Source organism: Pseudopipra pipra, chromosome 1 (assembly GCF_036250125.1).
Source record: "Pseudopipra pipra isolate bDixPip1 chromosome 1, bDixPip1.hap1, whole genome shotgun sequence".
Taxonomy (NCBI): domain Eukaryota; kingdom Metazoa; phylum Chordata; class Aves; order Passeriformes; family Pipridae; genus Pseudopipra; species Pseudopipra pipra.
In genome coordinates, this window is record NC_087549.1 from 39,125,661 (window position 1) to 39,144,950 (window position 19,290).

General features: G+C 38.8%; 1 protein-coding gene across 2 annotated transcripts; it reads left to right on the forward strand.

Annotated features, from left to right (window-relative positions):
* Nucleotides 1-148: 148 nt before the first annotated feature.
* On the forward strand, nucleotides 149-13,736 carry LOC135413273 (epidermal retinol dehydrogenase 2-like). Of its 2 annotated transcripts, none has more exons than XM_064652755.1 (7): nucleotides 149-294; nucleotides 3,244-3,587; nucleotides 7,957-8,088; nucleotides 9,044-9,143; nucleotides 10,090-10,234; nucleotides 10,800-10,928; nucleotides 11,533-13,736. In XM_064652755.1, exons 2-7 carry the CDS (start codon nucleotides 3,267-3,269, stop codon nucleotides 11,624-11,626), a joined length of 921 nt encoding a protein of 306 aa, XP_064508825.1. In that variant the 5' UTR covers nucleotides 149-294; nucleotides 3,244-3,266; the 3' UTR covers nucleotides 11,627-13,736. The 2 variants fall into 2 exon arrangements, with proteins under 2 accessions (XP_064508825.1, XP_064508835.1); XM_064652765.1 differs by lacking the exon at nucleotides 149-294 and adding an exon at nucleotides 297-425.
* The last annotated feature ends 5,554 nt before the right edge of the window (nucleotides 13,737-19,290 follow it).

Sequence of the window (19,290 nt, forward strand, 5' to 3'; positions counted from 1 at the left end):
TGCCGCCGCAGAGCGGAGCGGAGAGGGGACATGCCGTGCCATGCCATCCATGCCATGCCATGCCATGCCATGCCATGCCATACTATGCTATCCTATCCTATGCCATGCCATGCCATGCTATGCTATCCTATGCCATTCCATCTCGTCCCGCCCCCGGGCATCCGGTCAGCCCCGCGCCGGGGCGGGCTGCCGACATAAAAGCAGGGCTGCTCCGCTCCGCCCTGCAGATCTTTCTTCTTCGTCGCTTTGCTGTCGCCCGTATCAGAGCCGCTGTGCCACGCCGGGCAGACGGAGGTACCCACGGTCCTGGGGGAGTTCTGGCCGGGCGGGCGCTGGCGGACGGGACAGGCTGTGTGGTCGCTCGGCGGGAGGAGCGGGGGGCCCGGGCAGCGGCGAGTGCCGGGGAGGCGGCCTGAAAGCGAGTGGTGAGCCGGTTACCGCAGCTGAAAGCTGCCCGTAGGTTTTGTTATGATGCTGATCGGGTTAGCAGACGCTAAGTGAGAGTGAGGTTGTCCGACATCCTCCGGGTGGTGAGGAGGGTATTGCTGCATCTGAGCTCTTGGACAGCCTTGGCTACAGGACCACTATATTTTTGTGGGATCGCAACCCTCCAGAGGCAGTGAGAAAAATTCATGCATGCCAAGTCCTGCTCAGGTGCCTGCATGATCAACCTTTAGTCCCTTTGACTAGCAGGGGTGTTTTGCCGTTCAGCTGCCAGCCTCAGTCCTGCCCTTGTGATTTGTGAGCGATGATAGTCTTTAGGAGTCTGTTAGGTCTGCGAGAGCCTGTCGGCTGTGAGTTTTGTCACAGGTACCAACAAGCCTGTGTTAGCAAAGTTATCTGCACTCGGGATCTGTCTGATAAGCCATTGCAAAACCTGTGATACTTCACTACTGCGTAACAGCCTTCCACACTTATGTCTGTGTGGATGTAGACATATTAAAAAATAATTCATGGCATCAGAAGTGATCTTTAGATCTTGTATGTGCCAAAGGCATCTTTGGTTAATTCACCTGGAAATAAATCCCTGGTTGCTTAAGTTGAGGATGCAAAATCGGCCAAGTGAGTTGGTAAATTTAACTGTCTGTATGGATATGCTTGGTTACTTCTAATGCAGTGAGTGAGAATGGAGGACTCCTGCCCCAGTCAAAGTTGGGTTGGGGGAGGAATGTGTCAGTGGAAACTGTCTCTTTGAAGGATGCAGAGTTGATGTTCTAACTGGAAGTATCCTGTGGTCTGTATGCCTAAACAATTCTACTTCATTAAGTGAAAGTCAGTACTTTTCTGAAAAATCTAATGTCTGTCTGTCCTATACAAGCGTAATATATGATTATTTTATTTAAAGAATTACTGTCCTAAGTTCTAAACTGGGTTTAAATCAAATCGTATATTGCCTCTGAAGGCAATTGCCTCCCTCAGTTTTCCTTAGGGATTAACTTTAATATCCTTATCTACTCCAGAGTTGCCAGTCCCCTTTCATGTAAATGGAAGGTGTTTTGTTTGGTGCATTAAATTAGTGTAATCAGGCTAAATTCAGCAATTGCATTTATTTTAAAGATTTGTTGCTTCTGTTTTAAACTCAACAAAGAACTTGTGTTTCCAAAAACTTGCTGGGTTTTTTTTTATATATATATATATGTATATGAAATTTAATGACACTTTTATAACTCTATTTTTGCTTAATCTGTAGTAGCTCTATAGCTATGAGAGCCCATTACAGGACATGTCAATATTATCTCTAGAAAAATATTCCTGTGCTGCTTTGATATTTCTTCCATTTCTTACTGGTGTTACTGCCTCTATGTACGTTTTGTCATGTTTTAATGGGAATGAGGAATAGAAAGTATTCAACAGAAAGCATTCTTCCTAAGACTTCTCCAGAAAGAAGAACTTGTTTTCCTACCCACTATGTTTTTGACAAATGTTTTTCTGTTATTGAAATAGTTTTAAGATGTTCTAATATTTCTACCAGAAAACTTTCTGAAATAACTAGCTGTGTTCTAGCAGTAGCTTATCTCTTTTCAAGACTGCCCTTGTTTCCCATGTACAAAATCTGACTCGTGATAACACGTTTATGTCCACATGCTAACTTTCATGAACTTTGCTCAGAGTAGCAGAGATCTAAGTTACTTATTTCCTGGCACTTGTCAAACACAATTACCTATATACATAGATAGCAAAGTTCACTAAGAATGTAAGCAAAGTGGGCATGTAGTGCTAAAGGTTGAAGTGTAAGTGCCAGTGTAGTCTACATTTAGCTGAGAAGGAAGATAATAATCCTTCATACTGTGGTTAAGAGATTAAAGATCTCCTTTGATGAAGGGTGCATTTCTTGCATAGCATTCGTATACTGGGAAATAAAATAACATTTCTTCAAGGGCTTAAATGCCTGCTTGCTTTTCATCATTACTGGATGAGTACAGACTATGAGGTTAAAAGCATATCTGAGATGGTATGATTCAAGCCTATGACATTTGCTTCGTGCAGGAAGGTGAAGAGAAGAAACCCAACAGCTTTGCAGTGAGTTCTTACAGCACTGTGTTCAACTGCAAAAGCAAACTCTCCTCAATAATGGTAGTACAGGTAGTTGAAAAGCTAGGAGTGACAGCCAGTTGTTTACCTGCTGTGTTTTGGAGATTTATAAGGATATTGTCCCTGTGCTCGTGGGTTTTTGTTTTTGGTTTTGGTTTTTTTTTTTCGGCAGAGTTGAGACTGTGACTTGTTCTACATATTTTGTGATGACAAGGAGTGCCTACAAAGCAAAAAACATTGTGGGTCTAAAAGCAGAATTTTTCCTTACTAAAGTACTAGCTTATGAGCACTAAAGTTGTTTGTCATGCATTTCTGTTTAAGATGTTCAGTGGGTATTATTTTTTTTTCATTCTATTTTATTTTGAGTCCACATTCTGTCCGAGCAGAGAATGAAACCCATAACATCAGGGATGGGAAATTTCTAAAGCAAACAAGGGCAGTTGTTTCTTGCTGCTGCTGAATTGTAAATGAATTGTGTACTGCATTCTGGAGGAACAACCTGGAGATGAGACAGAACATGAAAAATTGGGTCAGATATGCAGGTGTAAGCCTATACATTTTTTTGAAACAACACCAAAAGTGGGCTAGAGAAAATATTTAGAACGGACCTGAAAATGTGTTTTCAGTTTTGAAATGTTGGCATTGGATTTTTCTCTATGGTTTATCCTATTTGGTAAATGTTTGGTTTTTTGTTTTGTTTTTTTTCATCAGGTATCTGAATAAATAGCCTCAAGATGAACTTTTTCCTGGAAACATTAAAAGTCATCGGACTTCTTGTTTATTACTTACTGGAGTCACTAGTGTTCTTGATTGTGCCTAGACGGAAGAAGAATGTTCGTGGTGAAATAGTATTAATAACAGGAGCAGCAAGTGGCATTGGAAGATGCTTATCATTAAAGTTTGCCAGACTTGGAGCCACGTTGGTTCTATGGGATGTTAATCAAGAGGGACTCAAGGAGACAGTCAGACTGGCCAGAGAAAATGGAGCAGAAAGAGTACACTCTTACATCTGTGATATTAGTAAGAGGCAGGATGTCTACAGAGTAGCTGATCAGGTAAAGTATCTTATTTGCGGCTTTGGCACTATCCTAAGATGAGTGTATGCGCGTGTGTTAGATGCATGATTGAGTTTTTTAGTGGCTTCAAAGCAAGAAATTAAGGTTAATTAATTCTGAATGTATTGTCCATTATCTAGTTCAAGAATTCTGTTTTTTAGAGTTGACTTGTGTATCTTTATTCCTTAAAAAGTAAAAAGAGCTGGTTCTCTTTTTCAGTAGCTCCTTTCAGCTGGGTAACTTCTCAATCATTCATTCAATTACTGAGCAGGCACTTACTTGTGAAGTGCAGAAAATCAATTTATTGAAGCTAAAGCAGTATTTCAAGTTCTGACAGCCTCTTGCCAAAATTAAACCCTAAAGACTATACATCGTAAAAAGGGTTAACTGCTTAGACAATTTTCAAATAATTCGATGGCTGTGAATAGATTTTTGCAAATTCACTTTGTCTGAATTAATAAATATATCTTGAGGTCTTAAATATTTCTTTCTTTCATTTCTGAAGAGCTTTTTAAACATAGCATGTAGTTAGATATTTTGGGCAGCATAGTAGCATTGCCAAAAGCTAAAATTGCTTAACAGTTTACAGTATAACAACATGTTCTCATTTGCTTAAAATTTGCTAAACTTAACTGTTGGACTAAAAAGTTTCCACAGTGAGTGTTTGCCTGGGGATAAATTCTTTAAAAGAAAAAAAAAAGTTCCGCTGTCTTCAGGAACATCTATCGGCTGAAGGCTGAACTCAAGTTTTGGTGCTCTTTAAGAAGCTCTAGCCTTTTTTCTTTTTCTAGCTGTGCAAAAACAATTACAACAAGCTTTCTGATAAGTGAAGCTTATGCATAACTTGCAGCTTGTTAGAGGCTGGTGCTATTGGTTTTTTTTATTCCAGTAATTCTGATCATCCTTGGTCCCCCTCGCAGCTCCTTTACACCAGCTGAGCTGGACATCTGCTGTCACTGCAGAGGAGCTGCACATGTCTCTCCACAGGCCTGTAGCTGTGCTTCCTGCTGAACTGGGAGGACTGGAGGAGGAGGAGGGAGTATTGTAGAGTGAAGGACACTGGAACGAAGAAGATGAAAACTAAAACTTCAGTTTTGAAGACTTGAGGGCTAACACTTCAGTCCCATGGAGAAAAGCAGTAATTGAGCCATTCTGCCCAAATTTAAAAAAGAGAAGCGCATGTAGATTTGTGTGTAACACAGGTTCCAGATGATACAAACAGAGCTAGACAGGGGCAAAGAAGTTGTAATAGGGTCTTGGTGCATGATCCCTCACTTATAACTTTGTCAGTAGTTCACTAACTGTCAGATTCACTAATAATCCTCCTGCTGATCCCAGAAAAGAAAATACCCTACTAATGTTATTCCAGAAATGTCACGTCCTGGTGCTGTTGTAGAATCATGCTAGCAACTTTCCCATCTTACAAGTGACAAAAAGACTTTACTAGTAGTTGGTGCCTTGTGCCACAGTTTACTTAATGCAGCATAGTAGACTTTGGCTTACAGTGCTCAGCATCAGCCTTTGCGAAATAAGATATCGTGGTTCCAGATTCTGGTTTTTTTCCCCTTCTGGTGATTTAGCTTCACACAGTGACTTGGGGTTTTGCAAGACTATAGTGAACTAAATTCATGCAGGCGGGGAAAGACATGGTTGAAAACTCTGTCCACAGTAAAAGCCAAATCTCAAAGCCAAAAAGGAATTTATGTGAACCGTTAATACTTGCTTCATCAGCCACACAGAGACACCTGGAAAAAAAGTTACTAGAGCAGGAAGAGAACCAAAAGGCCCTGCACATGTGAGGTCCTTGTTCCTTTCCTGTACTAACAGGATCAAGGACAGCTTTTGGCTATCAAGAGCTATAGCTTAAAATTTATTTCTAATGTCCCTGTTCCAGAAGTACCCAACTCATAAAGGAATGTGGCCTTCTCTTGTCTACCTCTCCCTCAAATTCAGCTAAACTTAAAAAATCTAGGACCTTGAAAGATGGAAGTAACTCTGTTTTTTGTTCCTCCTACTTGTGAAGAAACAGAAGCCCTTTCTCATAGACATGCTGCAAAATTGCATCATGGGTCACATTCAGGATCTCTCTTGCATTGTACTTTTTTACTTCTCTGCTGGTTTTGTTTCTTGCTTTTTGGTCAAGATGATAGTTTACAGTCAGTCTTCCAGTATTCTAAGAGTCTTCTTTCTTGTGCAGAGGAGTAACAGTAGAAACACACTTCCTGGTGGTATTTCATGCTGCCTATAAAATATCTAGTGTTTTTTAATACCTCTTGTAAGCAGTTATGGAGGTTCATGGTTCTTAGAAAGTACACATTTTGGAATGCTGTTTGGGAATCATGGGAATTGCTCACTACTAAACTTCAATGTAAATGCTTAAGTATAAATGCAGAAACAAACAGAAAAGTGTTTATACCTGGAAAAGATGTTTAATCAGACCAGCTGTTTGCATAATGCTTCCTTTGCTGAGGCCTAAAACACCTGGAACACAATTTCTTGCACTGCATGATTTGAGAGGTTTAATGCTCTGGAGAGTTGGCATTGTTTTTACACATACACACACACACTCACTCCTCCACCCCCAGTAGCTAGAGAAAAGGCTTGATAAAGGTCTCTATACTTGGCCTCAAAGCAGAATGTGGAAGCCTGTGCTGAGTACCATGGCACTGTCATGCACAAGGGAGGGCTGAGAGAAGTGAATTAAAACAGCCAATTTGCTGAGGAAAGCTGTCACATCTAGTTAATAGGGAAGCAGCATGAACAGAGGTGTTGTAAAGCTGGAATTATTTGTCTGGGTTGCAAAGTGTGGCACTTAAATCTGCTTTGAATTCCATCCAAAATGTGAATATATTTTGTAAGACTCAGCAGAGCCAAGTGGTAAAAGAAGAGGTTGTTCAGGTTTTCACCACCAGTTAGAAACGGCGTGATAAAAGTTCTGTTTGCTGTTCCTTCTGCTCATCTAATGTGAGTGCCCCAGTCACCAAGTTACAAATTGTACGTACCACATCCCCCAACTCTGTCCTTTTTTTGTTTGCACAAAAGAAGCATGACCATTTATTCAGGTATTTATTTTCCCCAAAGAGTAGATTTGAGGTACTGGTCCAGGTTTCCAGAATTGCTAGATCATCTGACATGAGGCAGTATTAAAACATCCCTTACTAACAAATACATTTATGAGTCTATGCTATTTTTAACTTGTGATGAGAGGTGCATACTCAGGTTGGTGACTGGAACAACTTGTCTGAGGCTGCCTATGGAGATCATGTGCCACTGCTTCAGAGTAAATTGCTACAACTTTTTGAGAGAGCAATAGACAGATAAGAATATTCGAGCAATGACTGAAGTGGACAGTGGCTCTGGCTGTTGAATTTGTTATATAAGCTATTCTGTGTAATCCTAATTCTGTGTAAGCTGCTCTCTGGGTTTTGTTGTTTGTTTGTTTTTTTGAACCCTTGCTTAGTCAACAAACATGAATAAGTTTAAGGAAGATGAGAAAGTTAAGCTAGAATAAAGAGTAGGTGATAAATTACCCTTTAATTCTTTACTGTTATATAGGCTAGCCTATCTGGTCTCCCTGGGCTTTCTTTAGTCACTGTAGGCATCTAGCAAAAGAAGCATGAAGAAATTAAGGTTCTGTGATCTCCAATTGTATGGCAAAATGGTATAAAACCAACCTGGTTTCCCAAAACTACTGATCAGTATGTGTTCAGCACTTAATCTGGAAGTCACAAGTTAAACAACATAAAGAGTACTTTTTTCTTTTTTTCCCCAGATAGCTCAGATGAATTAACTGTACTACAAATACTATATTGAATATTTTCATTTTCCTTTTGAGAGCTGGTACAGTATCTTGGTATCAGCTGGCCTGTAGTTGTTCTCTCAAGTGAGTCTGTTCATCAGTGTTTTCAGTCTGGAGCTAAAATGAGAACTATACTTCCTCCTACTGAATTAAAGGTATAGGTATTGCTTTTTAGCCAACTTATTTTCTAGGATAGAGTATACCAGCTTCTAGTCCAGAATTGTTCGTTGATTTTAAGATGGATTTACCGTAGAAAAATACTTGTTGCATTCGTTAAGCTCTCTGCAGTAGACACTTATCTGTAACAGTTGTCCCCGGAAACAGAGGTGCTGAAAGCAGAAGCTTGTATGGAGCTGTTGGACTCCACATCTCCAAAGAAAATCCAGTAGAAAACTCAGATTTTAAAAAGGCATCAGGTGAAAATATGCAGGGACCTGAGGTATTTGGATCCATAAGAGGATAAGTTTAACTTATTTGAAATGTTTAATATTTCTGTTTAAGTTTTCTTATATAATACTTGGAAAGCATGGTTCGTATTTATTGTAATCTCTTGATGCTCTTTGTTTTTAGGTTAAAAAAGAAGTTGGCGATGTTAGCATCCTAGTCAACAATGCTGGTATTGTAACTGGGAAGACATTTATTGATTGTCCAGATTCACTTGTAGAAAAAACCATGGAAGTGAACACAATGGCACACTTCTGGGTAATACCCGTATTTTCCATATATAGTATAAAACATCCCTCTAACACGTTCTCAGTGTTAATTTTGCCTTTTGGAATTGAGGGAAACATGCAAGGAAGTTTGGTTAGAAACGATACAAGAAATTGCTTTCTATGCCCTGGAGTCTGAAAAAAAAAAAAAAAAGGTGGAAGAGTGGATCCTTTGAGAACCTCCGGTGTAGGTGGAAGTATTTCACATTTAGAAATGCTCTTAAGAACCAAAGTTTACCATCTTCTAAATTCTGAGTGTAGTCATATGATTAAGCAACATGAAGCAGGCCTATCTGAATAGTTGCTGCCCTAGTCACAGAGAAGTGTTCAATTCTGTTAGTGTTCTAGTTGTTTTGTGGTTATGATAGTTTCAGTAAGAAATACCACATGTTCAGATAATGCTCTTAATAATACGTGGAGCTTTTGTTCGAAATTAATAAGCTTATGTGCTTTTTCTTCCTTCCAGGCAAGGCAGATCACCTATGTGGTGTTTCTATCATAAAGAATTGTGAAGAAGATATTAAAATGTTTTGGTTTATTTATAAATAAATTTAATAACAAAGATTTAATTACTTCAGTAGAAGGAAAACGTGAAATTCCAATTTTTGCCATTTTAGAAAATTCGCACTGAACACTTCATTCTCGTTTGAAATGTTGCAGTGGTGAGCTGGAAGAAACTTCACAACTAGCTGAATCTATATAGTTAACTTTCAGCAAGTTATCATCTGTCTTTGGTAGTACTTGTGTGGCTGGAAAAGTCCCCGTTTAAATACCTGAAGGTTAGAGTTCAAACAACAAACTCCACATACACACACACCCCCCCTTTCCATAATGGAAGGGGGAGAGCTTCTGTAGGGAAAATTTCTCTAAAAACAACAATTTCATAACATTATCACATGTAGCTTGATTAGTAAAATGTTACATTGCAACTCTGACTTATATTGCAGACTTACAAAGCCTTCCTCCCAGCAATGATTGCCACTAACCATGGACACTTGGTTAGCATAGCAAGCGCTGCAGGCATATGTGGAATCACTCGTCTTTCAGGTAGTGTATTAAAGCTAATGTTCATTTAGACAATTAGTTTGATTTAAATTCTGCAATCAATACTCATGGGGGAAAAAAACCCTCACAAACTAAATTTGAGTTTTCTGGATCTTTCCTTATAGGTACAGCAAATAGTCATACTTTCAAAGCAGCTGACCTTAAATAGACAATTTCTTTAAAAAGAGTTTTCCAGAAGCTCAGTTGTGCTCTAAAACAGGTTTTTCTGCCAAGGCAGTTAGAAGATCTAGAAGCCATATAGAACTTTCAACACTGAGGATCTCAGTTTCCATAAAGTTAACTTGAGCATTTCTGATAGGGAAGAGGCCACTCTAGATTTAGTGAAAACTCAGAAGGCATTTCTGGAAAATGTATACAAAGGGGAAGGAAAATGAAATAAGGTGACATAGCAGTAAAAGAAATCTAGCCTCAAGGCAGTGATAATGAGGACAAATTGTGTTTCAAGTTGAAACCACATTAGAGAGTCTTGAAAACTTGAGTTTGATATATAAGAAGCAAGTACATGGATTCAAAGATAAGGTCTGGTATGAAAAGGTAATTTCATTTACCATTGCTCCATAGAGAGTGGAAAAGTGATAGCAGGGATGCAATGAGAGACCCTCTGTCTGCCAGTCTAGAACAACTGTTAATTTAGGAGAGGGAAAGTAATGGAATGAATCACATCAAAGGCAAATTTTATTAGTAACCTAATCCTGAAAACCGTTCCTATTCTTTTGTGAAGTGTTTTATTATTGGACAGTAATTTCCTGCAGGTACTATGTATATATCATTTCGATACTATATTGTGTTGTTGTACACTGAAAAGAGGTGTCTAGTCCGTTTACTTACTAGAGCAAAATTTTGTTCTCTGTCAAAAACTGTTAATCTGTTCAGTAAAGTTTAACTTGTAAATTTAAATATTAAAGTGCAATTAATGTTTATTTTACAGATTACTGTTCAAGTAAATTTGCAGCAGTTGGTTTTGCAGAGTCAATTGATATAGAGATGAAAAGTCTGGGAAAGACTGGTATTAAAACCACAATTGTGTGTCCTGTCGTCATAAACACAGGAATGTTTGATGGTATTAAAACCAAGTGAGTAAACTCTTGTGAGGTTTTTATGCAAGTTGCATGTTTAGTGTGTTACCCCTATTTCCTTTATGAAAATCAGGAGCTAGGCTTTTCTCTGATTGTGCTGTTTTTAGGGCTTCAGATGGGTGTTAACAGTGACTGGGCAAGCCAAATGTCAAAAGCCTAAGTACTTTACTATTCATGTAAGCTGAAATGTGAATTATTAGTGTCCTTTCCTCTGCAGAAGCCAAATGCTCTGGTTGTCCTGTCTGGTTTCTAAACCCCCATTCACCTCCTGAAACCAATGTCATAGGTTTGCTCAGTATGTGTGTATAATGACAAAATTTATGAGCCGAATAAAAGCCCGGTGTGTCTTAATAGGAGGACTCTGATTTGTCTTGTGAGAGGTCATACAGAGGGAAAATAACAATGTCCACTCACTCTAACATAATGAAGGTTCTGTTGTTCATAGGATTTGTGGTATTTATTTCTTTTTCTAGTTGAATAACTGTAAAATGGAGACTTAATTTTGAGTTAAATGTGAATTCAAACCAATTTATATTACAGTAAGAGATGTTTTCTCTTTCAGGTGGCCACGTGTGCTTCCTGTGCTGGATCCAGAGTATGTGGCTGAGAAGATAGTCACTGCTGTTCGGCAGAACCAAGAACTGTTGCTGATACCACACACCATCCTTCATGTATTATTTGCTTTGAAAAGGTAAGTTATGACTTTCTTTTCCTCTCTCTCTTTTCTGTCCAGGGATGTTCCAGCTGCATGTTTGACTAAATGTACCAAACAGACTTCTACTTGTTGCTGTGACTTTTCATTCGGTTCTACATATTTCTGGAGGGCTTCTCTTCTTTGTTTTTTGTTTTGTTTTGTTTTGTTTTAGGGGTTCAGTCTACCCTTGGACCACAGAACAATGACAGAAATGTCTGTGACTTGCTGACTCCATTGGGGTGCTGTTTTACAGTAGGCTGTAGAGTTACGGGCCTGCTGCTCCGTAACTGCATGTCATAGGATCATTGGTTGAAAAAGACCTCTAAGATCATTGAGTGCAACTGTTAACCCAGCACCTATCTGGTGTCTTGCTCCGGCATTAGGGCATTTATGACTCTGTTAAAAGCCAGGTTGGGATACCAATCTGTCTAATAACTCAGGCTGCAAACAAGTATAATAGATATTATGAGAAGACCGGTGGGTCAATATTCTAAAGAGTATACTGCCTTTGCCAGTACTAGCCAGGTAAAACTAATTCTGTGATAAAACTGCACAACTCCTCTGATGTCTGTTTTGTTCCTTTCTATCTTCTTCTTTACAGCATTCTACCAGTGAAAGCAACTGTTCTCCTTCTGGACTATTTTGGAGTACTCCATGCAATGGATACCTTCAAAGGTCGACCAAAGAAAGAGTGAAAAAGCACAAAATGCAGAGACTAGCAACTCTAAAGTGGACCTTGCTAAAGGTGGTGATGGGAAAGGTTTGCTTCTCTAGCAGCTGTGAACTTGGGGTGCCTCATTTCTCATTAGTAACAAGATTTAGACAAGTTGCTTTTTAATTGGCACTTAACAGCTTTCATTTAAACTATTTTTTTAATCCAGTGAACTGGTTTCTTTTCATCTCATTATCAAAATACATTAATTGAATTTATTTGCTTTGGTTATGTCTTTATAATGCCTTAAATATGATCCTCCATCACAAACTACTAATTGGCGACTTTGTGGGGAGAACAGAGCAAGAAGCCTCAAGTATTCAGCAGGGAGCCAGAAAAGGCTCTAGTGGACCTGACTTCTTGCTGCCATTCAATGAACCATGAGGACGAGCTGTACTGCTGGTATCATTCCCTGGTAAGCTGAAGAATTCAAGAGTTTCCTGAAACAAGATTGTAATTCATATGAATGAAAGTTTTGTGAAATGAAAATATGTGCTGTGTTGATGAAAAAACCATGAAATATATTCATGACATATATTAATATTTGGAGGTGGTGGTCTCCAAACTCACAGATGACTATGGATGTCGGAACAGGGAGGGGGAAGGATTTAAATTATGTTTTTGTGCTGCTGATCTACTTTGCCTAATTTATTTTAAAAGCTCATACTATGCAACTTTGTAACAGAAGTCTTTGTATCATTTAGGTGCAGTATTTTAAGAACAATTTTAAATTGTCATCTCCTAAAAAGAATGAACTTGTAGCTATAAAGCATAAGGCCAGTCTAGGTGGGCAATACAATGTCTTGTCAAGTAAGACAACAAGCTACTAAAAGCAAAGGTGGTGTATTGAATAATAGGGGTTTCTCTTGGGATTACTTCAGAAAGGGATGATGCTGATGGAACTGGAGTAAATGGTCTCATTACAGTCATAGCTTGAGTAGTGGCATGATGTTTTGGTTCTCTGAGTTGGGTGGCAGGTTGCCTTGTGTCTACAGAGACTTGTTTTACTTTCCCTTTACTCTTAGGACCATCCATTTATTTTGGACATATGCTGAGGAGGCCTTGCCCTTTTGAAAAGGGATGCTTAGAAAGCTGAAAGCCCCCTTGGCTTTTTGTAATCCAAAACAAGAAACAGGAATCTTATATGTATGTCATTTATGTAAATGCTGGCTAAGCCCATGTCATGTCACGGTACTCTGCTAGCAATTGGTACAGCAGTTGGAACAGTATGGAGAAAAGGGTGACTTTTTTTAATGGTGGGTCTTTTTTTTTTCTTTACATGATGGCCTAGAAACTATTTCATTTCTCTTGTCTATACAATTAGTGAAATATACTAGCAGAGAAAGATTTACTTTATTACTGATGAGCAAGAAACACTGAGTAAAACAAGTGTGTTAAAAAGTCTTACCTTTATGAGGGATCGATGAGAGCTAGAATTCAGACTGATGAATAAGAGATTTGTTTCACTCTCAGTTCTGCAGCTTTTCTACCTCAGAATTTCCACTTATTTTACGCTTGAGGAAACAAAAGTTAACAAGTAAAAAATGAGGCTGTCTAAATGTGGTGTCCATACACACATCTCACTGTTCTCAAAGTCCACCACTAATAACTGTGTGATGTATCTGTGTTTTCAGACTCCTCACCTTTTTATACCAGTGCACCACATTTTTCCCTTCTGGCTATGAAATACTAGGTATGCAGAATTCTAGAGCAAAGGGGAAGAAAAGTGGGTTATGCATATAAACAGTATGAGTACCAAACTCCAGAGCAAGTAGCTTTTCATTTTTAGTGTCTTTGTGGACATGTTCTTCTGAGCGAAATTAGAAGCAGTGAGTCAGGCAGTGGGATTTGTGGATTCTCAGCAGGTTCAGGTTTGTCACACCACTAGGAGGATTTTACCTGATAATCTGTGCTAGAGAAGTACATCTCCAAGGGACTACGACTTCACAGAATCATTAAGCTTGGAAAGTATCTGTGTTCAGTTAAGTTCTAAATATCTCTAAGGTTGAAAACTCTATAATCTCTCTGGGTAACCTGTTCCAGTGTTTGTTCATACTCTTCTTAAAAACAAATAAAATTATGTTTATATTGAATGTACTTTCTTTTTTCTTTTCTTTTACGTGAATACCACTAAGAGTCTGGTTCTGTGTTTTACACCTTCCTTTTAGGTACTTATACACATTGGGCCTGAGCCTTTTCTCCAGATTGAGCAATCTCTGCAATCTTGACCTCTCCTTGTATGACAGGTGTTCCAGTACCTTAATTATCTTTGCAGCCCTTTGCTGGCCTCAGTCCAGTATATTCGTATCTTTTAGAGACCAAGCTCTGTGGAAGATTGAGCACGTACAATATGTCATACAGAGCTTCATTAGAAAATTTCTGCTGTGCTGGTAGGAGTACAGAAATATTGCTTTTATGTAAGTGTGCTGCTGCCACTGTGAATACTGTGGTCACTGTCAAATTACATCATGTGCCTGGAGGATAATAGCCTGTCCTGTGGTGCTTTTGATCTTCCACATCTCCTGAGATGGCATGACAGATAAGTGGAGCTGTATCCTGGAGGTCAAACAGCACAAACAGCTTCCCTGTGTTCAGAAGGTTGCATGGAGTGTTTGGATCTTCAACTGCCATGTCAACTTTTTGAGATAAAAGATGGTTTACTTCCAGCATAATAATGGTCTTGATTGACTACTTTCCTGATGCTAAGAGAGACTCTTTCCTCCTGCTTTTAGCAAGAAAACTCATGGAAGGATAGCTGTCAGACCCAAACAAGAAGATAGAACATCAAAAGAAAGAGCAACTCAGTTGTGACAGCATAATGTCTGACAGTAGCCCAGGACTGCTGAATGGTATGTTGGGCAGCTCCCACAAAAGAATTGTTGGTTTCATGACCACTGCTTGAAATATTAAATAGTCTCTTAACAAAAATGACTGGGTCCCAAATTTGGCTGGGATGGCTGTGTTGGCCTAAAAATTAGCAATAGGGTGATTCAAAGACAACATATGGTATTTTGTTGCCTGTTGTATTTCTTTTAATGCTTCAGAACATGGAGGACATAGTGCCAAGAAAAATTAACTTGATTCTCTGAACAAGACTGAGGAAGAAAGCAAACAAACAAAAAACCAGCAGCTGAGATACAAGTTTTATTATTACTTATTTTATGAATTTGGAAATCATACCCAAGAGCTCTATGTACCTCCTTGGAAGCTGGTGTTCATGGTGGTCTGGTCTCACTTCAGGAAGGAACCAAGCAGGTACCTCTTTTCTGGTAACTTTTCCTAGGGGCAGTTGATCTTCCAAAGACACCTGTGTGGACTGCGTGCTTTGCTAAGCAGCTGTTCAAAACTATGGGCTTTGTAAAACAAATACTTTAACGAAATAGCTTCTCTCACTGACTTTTTCTTTGCTGTGACAGTCATGAGAGGTGGGTTTGGGTCCACAGTTATCAGACATTCTAGGAGAATGCAGAACTACTGTCTCTCAGGCGACACTTAAAAGTGTTATTAATGATTCAATAGGTGGAGGAGCACTACAAACAGCGGCTTTTGTCCACTCAGTGTATGACACACTTTCTCTGCAGTCCTAAGTGTCTCCAGCTTGACCTATACTTTAGCTTCTTGCCAAAGCCACCAAGCTCAGAGCCTGAAGTTGTGCAGACAGCATATGCCTGAGGAGAACATAGTTTTGTCTAGGGAAGAGGGGACAAAATCTTCACACCTTTTTCCTTTGCCCTTGGCACCATTCACACCAGGAATATGAGCATCCTCTTAATTGGGACACAGATGTTCAAGAAAAGGGTATGACAAAGGCAGAAGTTCTATGCCAAGGCGCCTTGCAGTATTTGGTCTGCTGGGTAGTTACTGTTCAATTAAAACAAACCTTGATTATTGGTATAGCTGTGTTGAGAGATGTCACCTTTATCCAAGGTGGCAAATAACTACATCTGTCTCAGGAAATGTGGTTCTACAGGCCTTGTATTGGAGTAATGTTCCAGAATCCCTGCCCAGGAGGGAAGAACAACAGAAAAAATGCAGAAGAGGCAGAACCCTGAGACGTATTCTGACATTTCCTCCTTTCTATGTCTTCAGGTCCAGAGGCAGCATCCCTGGCTTTAGCATAGAAAGAATCAACAGAGCCAGAACACGAGCAGCAGCAACAACGCTGTCAGCAGATGCAACCAACAGCAAAAAAAGAGGTTCTTACTGAACAAGTTTGGCCTGTTGGCACCATAAACTTCATGCCCAGAAGGTGCCATGATTTAGGCTATGAAACCTGGGCAATGGTGCAGTCCCGCTGGGGAGGTACTGCATCACCTGTATTAAGTACCTCACTGCAGAAGCAGCTTGTTCAGAGGTTAATGCAGGGTGATTTGTGATAGCTCCAGAATCTATTCAGCACATGGTTTTTAATTATTATTGCCAAGAAGTGGGAATTCTTGTGGGAAGGCTAACATGGAAAGTCTTCTCTATATTAATTTTAGAAAATACACTTTGCATTACTTATTGGTCTGTCTGCATATTTCTGGCATGATAATGGTTGACCCTGAAAAATAACCACACAATGCACTATGGACAGTTAATAAAATTCCAAAACTGATTTGAATCATGCTACAGTTATTGCGGAATATTGTTCTCATTTTCTGGGGAGCTTCTAACAAATTAAGAGAGAGCTATCAATTCCAAGCAATCACATCTGTAAAGGTTGTTGTATCCAGAAGGAACAAATCTCACCTGGATAGCCAGGTGAGGTGCTGTTTTGAAGTGTTTCCTTCAGGAAGTATGTCATTTCCATGCCGTAGTATTGAGTCAGTCTGTAACAGAGGATGGGAGTAAAATGACAAGGTATCTAGTTGAAATTTCTGTGTTCCAATTCCCTAAGAAAAGGAATACCAAGTTAATTTCACAAAAAAAAAAAAAGTAAGACTTGAAGCAGGTAGAGTCTCCTTGTAGAAATTATCTCCATCTGCAGCAAGAGGCAGAAGTCTGTTTCCGACCTTGCTTCTGAGCCAAGGACTTGGAAAAGAGCTACGAAACTAGTTTATTCAATTTTTTTTTTCCCACATTGCCAATGAAATGGCTGACTGCCCTCATTCATGCTTTTCTAGATACAGATAATTTTATCTACAATAATATTTATAATAACATTTTAAGGATTATAGATTGGTCCTTAGTTTTCAGATAATTTAAAAAACCAAAATATCTTTGCTTTTAATTTGTGTGTGGTTTTAACTCTGTCCATATAAAATGGGTCTGGTTTTCAGCTTCCATTCAAAGGGGAGAGAGCACTTAAACAATCACTTCACATTCAAGAAATAATGTCCTGTCATCTGCTTTTTCCTAGATTTGGAGAGAGGCAGCTACATTTTTTGGGAAAGAACTACAGTATCCAAAGTGGAAAACCACCTTAGGGAAAAAGATGGGAGGATGCACGAAAAAACAGTGAGGAAGTTTAATTCACCAGTTCAAATGGGAGTCCACTAAATACATGGAGGATGCAAGGAAAGAGGGAAGGGTGATATTGGTGATGAGTAATTAGTTGATAAATTGTCTCCTTATGGGAAGTACCATAAAATTTCCTTTTGGTCCACAGGATTCTTGAAGGCTGGACCTGTTTTACTGGTCTAGAGAATTTCCTGAGCTGAAATAATGGTAGGCTAGCATTGTGTTTTAGAGTCTCAAACAAGGTATTTTTTAAAAGAGAATAAGCACTTTGGAAAAGCGGAATATAGGACATATATAAACATACATATATATATATATATATATGTGCTTCAATTATACATATATTAATTATAATGTTCAGGTTTTGTTTGGATTCTGCCTGTACAGAGATATAAAGAGGTAGATCAGAGCTGTTGTGAGTGAAGGAGCAATATGCCTCCTTCCTGAGGCAGACAAGCCTTTTCAACTAGTTTTTGCAATCTGGTATGCTATAGCAGATTTGAGATTTACATCTGAAGCCAGATAGTGACTTGCCTGTGCAATGCTTTCCCTGTCAGATTAAATAATTTCTTTCAAAATAGCAGGCATTTTATGGGCCAGCACCCTGATTGCTAAGAACCTGGACTTAGGAGACAGTGGCATGTTCACATCTCTTTTCTTTATTCAGCCAGCCACAAGCCTAGCCTTTTGAACATAGTTTTTCAGAACATGGTGCAGAAATAATGGATTTTTCACATTCATAGAAAGAGCTGTTGCATTATTTCCATTGTGAAGGCCTCTCCTGTGTTGTCTGTATATATGTTCTTTATTTTATTCTGTTACCGCAGACAAAGCCACAAAGACATACTGTGAATATCTATCCATGTTCTCCACCTGAGTTATAGATTGATTTGTTTATTTGTTTTCTTTTTAATAGTGTTCTCTTAATAGTCAGAAAAGAGCATGAAAAGTACAAGCAGATCAAGAGAACAAGCTGAGGGAGAAATTCAGGGATCACACCAATTCCTTGGCTAAGGATTTTGGAGGAGGTGTAATAAAGCAATAAATTATGCCTTTACAACCAAATACAAATTCTCTGAACTACTTTGAAGTATTTGATCTTGCCACTTTGAAAATCACCCTGAGGAAATCTACAATGTCCATTCTTACATTCCTACATGTAAACCATTAGAGCTTCTGTGGTGACTTATCAAGTTTGGCATTTGTTAGGGCTTCATGTCTGTGTATTCCATTAAATCTATTTTGGAAGACATTCTGCCACAAGACTGGTCTCCAGACTTAATACACCTACAAATATTTTTAAAGGATATTTTAACATCAATAGATCTATTAATCTTTTAAACTGTAAACCAAATATAACCTAAATGAAGAATAACTGGAGGTGAGAAAGGGACTCAGAAAAGGTGGTAGCTAAAACAGTCTCTTCCAGAGACTATTTGAGGTCAGAGAGTGCTGAAAGATTGTGTTTGTTCCTAAATGGGGAAGTAACTACCCTTTTTCTTTCCCCAGTCTGTAAGCAAGCAAGAAGCTTTGACTTTTGATGGGATGCACTGATAATATCTGCTAATTAGGGACAGAATGGTCCTGCATCTAATTTTCATGAAGTAAGTATTCATGGCACTGCGTCAGTAATGACTTAGTAGCATTTCAAGATTTCTGGAAATTCCTTGGCTCTCATCCTATTGCCACTCCCAAGCTGGACTGTAAGGAGACTTGGATGGAAAATATTGAGAACCTTCATATTTTGTGAGCGTAGAGAAAGGACTGATATAAATTGACAGCAGTTATCTTAGAGGTTTTTAAAGATTACCAAAATGGATTGATTGTAAATGGACTATAATCCCTTAAGAAGATCCCTCTTAACAAAAGCAATTATCTTAGGAGAAAAAAATAATACCTGTAAATTTACATACACATATATTATGCTTAACTTTAGAATAAAGTTGACAATGATAAATAGTTAGCTTCAGTGGTATGAAGACTTTCAACATTAAGGTGGCTTATGGTTTGAAAATAAATTGAGGTAGAAAGACAAGAAAAGGCAAATCACAGTCAGTACAACGCTGATAATAATTGTTTGTATCTAAGATTTGTGTGTGCTGTCATGCAACTAAGCACACAGGTTAGCAGTGGCTTTCCACTGAAGCTGGAATGATGTTAGAATAGGCAGTATTACACAGCACTTAGAGATGTGTATGTACCCTT

What these genes read in the sequence shown, in the direction of transcription:
- LOC135413273 (XM_064652755.1), top strand. Translation starts at nt 3,267, where the DNA reads ATGAACTTTTTCCTGGAAACATTAAAAGTCATCGGACTTCTTGTTTAT. An exon ending in TCTACAGAGTAGCTGATCAG is followed by an intron (nt 3,588 to 7,956) that starts GTAAAGTATCTT and finishes CTTTGTTTTTAG; the next exon opens with GTTAAAAAAGAAGTTGGCGA. An exon ending in ACACAATGGCACACTTCTGG is followed by an intron (nt 8,089 to 9,043) that starts GTAATACCCGTA and finishes CTTATATTGCAG; the next exon opens with ACTTACAAAGCCTTCCTCCC.